General features: G+C 47.0%; 1 protein-coding gene across 1 annotated transcript; it reads right to left on the bottom strand.

Moving 5' to 3' along the window:
* Window positions 1–287: 287 nt before the first annotated feature.
* On the bottom strand, window positions 288–5,585 carry LOC139710440 (uncharacterized). Its single transcript, XM_071622355.1, has one exon. The coding sequence runs from the start codon at window positions 5,583–5,585 to the stop codon at window positions 288–290; it is 5,298 nt and encodes a 1,765-aa protein (XP_071478456.1).
* Between the last annotated feature and the right edge of the window lie 449 nt (window positions 5,586–6,034).

Here is a 6,034-nt window from a genome sequence, read left to right as displayed (position 1 = left end):
AACTAAGAGTGTGGCGGCGCTTGGCTCGCACCACACCTACTATACATTTGCTATTATCTTTGAAGCAAGCAATATTCACACTATTTCAACACGCGATTCACAAATTGTTGCTGCATAACTGATCCTGCTGCATACACGCTCCATGTAAACGTCATGCTATCCTGCTTGATGCTCCAAAACATACAGCTGTGGTCCAACTTTCATATCAAATCTATTTGTGGCGGCGCTTGGCTCGCACCACATCATATGCACAAAATAATTCACAAAATACAGGATCCCACAACTAATTACACATCTCCTTCCAGCAAAAGGCACAACTTGCTGATAGGCCGCGTATAAGCACCCAACTTTGTCTTCACTTCTACGCTGCGAACGTAGCCCTCAGCATCTGGTAGTGTGCGCGTCACTCTCCCCAGCAACCAGGTGTTTCGTGGCAATGTCTGGTCCACCAGCAGCACCAAGTCACCAACCTGGAGATTGCGTTGTGGCTCCACCCACTTCTGCCTCTGCTGCAACTGGGGAAGATATTCTTTCGTCCATCTGCGCCAGAACAGATCTGACATGTACTGCACCTGACGCCATCTTCGTCTGGCATACACATCAGTCTCTCGGGTCACCGTTGGTGGTAGTTGTGGTTGTGACTTCATTAGAAGCAGATGGTTTGGAGTTAATGCTTCTAAATCAGTCGGGTCATCTGACACCTTGGTAATGGGCCTCCCATTAATGATGGCTTCTGCTTCGCAAAGGAGTGTCTGCAAACCTTCGTCATCTAGTGTTTGCTGCTTTACAAGGTTAAACAGCAACTCTCTTACCGTGCGTATCTGTCGTTCCCAGACGCCGCCATGATGTGAGCCCCCGGGAGGATTGCAGCTCCACTGTATGTTGTGTTGCAGCAGTGCATCGTTGATCTGTGCTTGATTCCATGCATCTATCTCTCGTTTCAGTTCTCTTTTTGCTCCTACCAGATTAGTGCCATTGTCAGATCTCATTACTTGCACTGCACCTCTCCGTGCAATGAACCTTCTAATGGCTGCGATGCATGAATCTGTACTGAGACTGTCAGCCTTCTCGATATGCACTGCTCTGACTGCAAGGCATGTGAACATCACACCATATCTTTTCACAACTGAACGTCCTCTCTTCACATCCAGTGGGCCAAAGAAATCGACTCCTACCCTTGTGAATGGAGGATCATCGGGCTTGATTCTGTCAGCTGGTAAGTCTGCCATCTTCTGCTGAAGAACCTTTGCTCGGTTACGTCTGCATTGGATACAGCTCCCCGTTATCTTCCGGACGGCAGAATTTGCACTTGGCATCCAGTAGTTCTGGTGAAGTCGAGCCAGTACGTAGTTTCTCCCACTGTGCCCTGACATCTTGTGTATGTGTTCTAGGATCAACTTTGACACATGGCTCTTCTTAGGGAGAATTGCAGGATGTTTCACATTCATGGGAAGTGAACCTCGACTCAGCCTTCCTCCAACTCTCAGCAGGCCCTCATCCAGCTCTGGGTCAAGTCTATAGATAGGACTTGCTCTTTTCACCCTTGTTTTCCGTTCTCCTTTACTTGCTGTTTGAATTGAGCCTTCGTTCTGTAGTCCCTCAATTTCACATGGGAATGCTTCACTCTGGGCAAAACCCACAATCTTTGCTTCTGCAGCTTGTATTTCCTGAAGTGTCAGTCTCCCTTTCAGGGATTCATCTTGGGAAGTGGTCTGCTCCTTCTTCTGACTCATCCATTTCACAAATCGCCTCAACCAGCACACTGCCCTTTTCAGTCTCATCCAGTCTGAGTAGTGATGGATAAGTTCACTTGTGGGATTGAAAGTTTCCTCTTTGGTCACTTCCGTGGCAAGGCATGTTTTCTTCAATTCCAATTCAACATGCAGATTGCTTGGCGAGACTTCACTTCTTGTCAGCCACTCCTCATCTGGTGTTTGGAGGAACTCTGGGCCTTCCTTCCAGACATCTGACTGCAGAAACTTATCTGCTTCGATTCCTCTTGAACACATGTCGGCAGGATTAAGTGAAGACTCCACATACCTCCACTGGTTTGGTTTGGATCCATCTCGAATCACTGCCACCCTGTTCGCTACGAATGTCTTGAATCGTGACGTGTCGTTATTGATGTAGCCAAGAACAGTCATACTGTCAGTCCAGAAGAAGGTCTCATCTACCAAGATGTCGAGCTCTTGCTTGATCATGTGGTCAACTCTGACCGCTACAGTTGCTGCTGTCAACTCCATTCTAGGAATAGACACCTCCTTCAGTGGTGCAACTCTAGCTTTGCTCGTCACAAACTTCATCTGTACCCTTTCTGCATTTTTCCATCGCAGATATGTGACGCTGCCATAGCCTTTTTCACTGGCATCACAGAAATGATGCAGGGTGACTGAATCTGGCTCAAAATCTGGCGGTTTCAAGCATCTTGCCATCTTGAACTCCATCAGCCTTGGTAGTTCGGTTTTCCAGGTGTGCCATTTCCTTAGCAAGTCCGGCGGAATCTTGGCATCCCAGCCCAACCGAGATCTACACAGCACTTGGAGCAACTGTTTTGCTGGCAACACAACTGGTGCTACACATCCTATGGGATCATACACAGAGCTAACAGTGGATAAAATCCCTCTTCTTGTCTCAGGTTTGTCCTTCAGATTGATTGTCACACCCAGCGTATCTTCATTTGTAGACCACACGATACCCAGTGCCTTCTCGGTGATCTCATTCTTGACATCTAAGCTCAAGTCTCGTACACTCTTTGCTCTTTCCTCCACTGGGATCTTGGCTAGCACCTCTGGCTCATTGCATAGCCACTTCGTCAGACGAAATCCCCTTCCTCTGCAGATCTCTGTCAGGTCTGACACCAATTTCTCAGCCTCCTGTACACTCTGCGTTGAGCACAAACAGTCATCGACGTAGAAGTTTCGATGCACAGTACGAATGACCTCATCTGAGAAGCTACCTGTCTGGTCCTGTGCTGCTCTTTTCAATGCAAAGTTGGCACATGATGGTGATGATACAGCACCGAAGACGTGTACCTTCATTCTGTGCTCTGTCAAAGGTCGCTCAATGTCGCCGTTCTCCCACCACAGAAATCTCAACATGTCTCTGTCTCTTTTAGGTACACGGATCTGTGAGAACATGCCCTCTATGTCTGCTTGCATTGCCACTCTGTCTTGACGAAATCTGGTCAATACTCCAAACAACTTGTTTGCAAGATCCGGCCCCTGTAGCAGCTCCCTATTGAGAGAGAAGTCTCCATACTCAGCTGAGCAATCAAAGACGACCCGCAGCTTCCCTTTTTGAGGATGTACCACACCATGATGGGGAAGATACCACACTCTTCCATCATTTCTTTGTATTTCTTCCTCAGGTACTTTCTCCATGTACTCTTTCTTCATCATGGAGTCTACAAAGTCAGTGTATTCCCTTTTGAAGTCTGCTTGTCGTTCAAACCTTCTCTTCAAGTGGCCTGCTCGCTGCATTGCTTGAAGTTTGTTATTCGGCAACTTCACATCGTCTCTACGGAAGGGAAGAGCTATCTCATAATGACCATCTTCCAGCTTCATCGACTGCTCTACCTTCTTGATGAAGATCAAGTCTTCCTGTGACTTCTCTTCCTTGTCATCAATGATCCTTTCATTGAAATCTTGATTGAACAGCCTTTCAAACTGCTGGTCAATGTCGGCCTTAGCCTTCACTCTGTGAGACTGGATTTTGTTTCCTTTAGCTCCATCCCTTGATACACCGTACACCAGCCATCCAAGAACTGTTCTGCATGCAAAGGGCCCATTTGGAACTTCACTGCTTATCACCTCTACTGGCTCCATTGCCCTCGGAACATTGCTTCCTATTAGCAATCCAACGTGCGCCTCTTCTGCTAAGGAAGGCATTACAATGTTCTGCAGATAGTGCCACTTCTGCACATCCTCTTGACTAGGAATGTCTTCCTTGTCTACTGGTATGTACTGTTGTGAGTAAACTTCTGGCAGTCGTATGATGTTGTGTCCCTGCACATCCATGACCTCTAGGTCTCTCAACACTTGGCTGGTCGTAATCTTTTCGTCTGTCATGGTAGACATGTGGAGGTTGATCGTCTTGCCTTGTACATTCAACGTTGTTGCCAGCTTTTCTGTGCAGAAGACCGCGTTACTGCCAGAGTCGATGAATGCGTATGTCTCTGTGCACACACCTGTCCTTCGTGAGCGTACTCTGACAGGCACAATGCCTGGCAAGGTGTCATTTCCTGGTGAACTTGTGTTTAAGCTGCACTTAATTGTGTTTGATGCCACCGCTTGATTTTTGTTCTCACTATTCTGTTGTGGCTGCTGCGTAATAGTAGCAGAAGCCTCTGGTTCTGTAACTTGCTGCTGAGTGCCAGCTGAGTTGTTCTCCCTTTTAGGTTGATTCGCCTTCAACTCCCTATGCAGCACTGTTGGGTGTTGTTTGCTACAAATGCTGCACTTCAATCTCCTCTTGCAATTTCTTGCAAAGTGGGCAGCACCTTGAAGACAGCTAAAGCACAGACCTTCTTTTTTGCAAAATGACAGGCGGTCTTCATATGGCTTGGATGCGAGCACTGTGCAATCAGCCAGAGTATGTGTCCCTCTGCTGCAGAACAAGCACACTTCCTTCCTGCTCTCTGCTTTTGCTGCAGGCATCGCCGCTGTGCTGAAACTTGATTTGCCTGCACTTGCAGACACTTTGCCTGTGCCTACAAATTTTGCTGGTGGTTTAGCCTGGTACTTCAGATTCCCATACACCGGATTCGTTGCAATCCTTGCTTGCTTGGCAATGAATGACACCACATCATCGAAGGTTATGTTGCCTTGCTTCTCCTCTTGGATGTCATCCGCTCGATTTCTCCATTTATCCCTCAGCTTGTATGGGAGCTTTCCAATGATCAGCCTTATGTTGTGAGAGTGGTTGACCTCTGACTCCATGTTGAGGTCCCTTGCAAGATTGTGCAGCTCGGTTACGAAAATCGAGAAGCGATGGAGTTCTTCTCCATCTTCTGGTTTGATGTCAGGCCATTGCACTGCTTTCATCATCATTGTCTCTACGATGAGCTGCCTATTGCCAAATTTCCTTCGTAGCAAATCCTTCGCCTTTCTGTAGGCCACAGTCTGGTCTTGACCATACATGCAGCTTTTCACGATGGCATTGGCTTCTCCCAATGTGTATTGGTCCAAATAATACAGCCGATCAGAGTCACTGTAAGTCTTAGCTTCGATGGTATGTTCGAATGCTCGCACGAAGGAGTGGTAATGTAGTGGGTCTCCTGTGAATGGTTTCACCTGCTTTTGTGGCAGAGAGGCCTTCATGTTTTGCTCAACGAGCATCCTCATCAGCTGATTCTGTTGCTGTAGAAATGACAACATTGCTGCATTTTCCATTCCTGCAGCACTAGCTGGTGCTGACATTTCCTCACGTGCGTTTCCATTTGCATGCATATTAAGCGGCTGCATTCTTGAAAAGCCTGTACCGGTACCGGTATCTAAGCTCTCTGGTGTCCTGAGTGGACTCGATGGTTGAGGCATGAATGGGTCTTGATGATACATTGGATAGTCATCCGACGTCTGCTCATCCATCTTTACAAATGGCTGTCCAAAGTCACTGTACTCCCAAATAAGCAAACGTGAACTAAACCTCGAAACTTGCTGCGCCGTCTTCCAGCCTGTTTCCCTCTTAGTCCTGGTACTGCTTCCACAAGTCTTATCCAAAACTTGTTTAATCCTGGCCTTGCATTTACATAGTAATATTTGCAAGCAATGTCCTTCAAGATTTCTGTAGTCCTGGCCTTGCTTGAAATATCATCCAAGACTATGCTGCTTTGGTCCTCCAACTCCTTTCAATACTAGACTGTTGACTGTAAATCTAGTCCAAGCTGGCTTCCAGCTGTAGTCCTACTGGTACCAAAGCAATTTGTGTACTGTATTAGTCCTATCCTTGCTTGTGACTACTCGTAAGCTGTAGAGTTCTAGATCCTTTCTTATTCCAAGGCTCTACAAACAATTGGTCCTCCAACACTGAGAACTAC

Source organism: Diadema antillarum, unplaced genomic scaffold (assembly GCF_040938485.1).
Source record: "Diadema antillarum isolate AM-2024a unplaced genomic scaffold, OU_Dant_1.0 seq00001533_RagTag, whole genome shotgun sequence".
NCBI classification, from domain to species: Eukaryota; Metazoa; Echinodermata; class Echinoidea; order Diadematoida; family Diadematidae; genus Diadema; species Diadema antillarum.
Note: the sequence above shows the minus strand (reverse complement) of the source record. Positions and strands in the feature narration are given on the sequence as shown.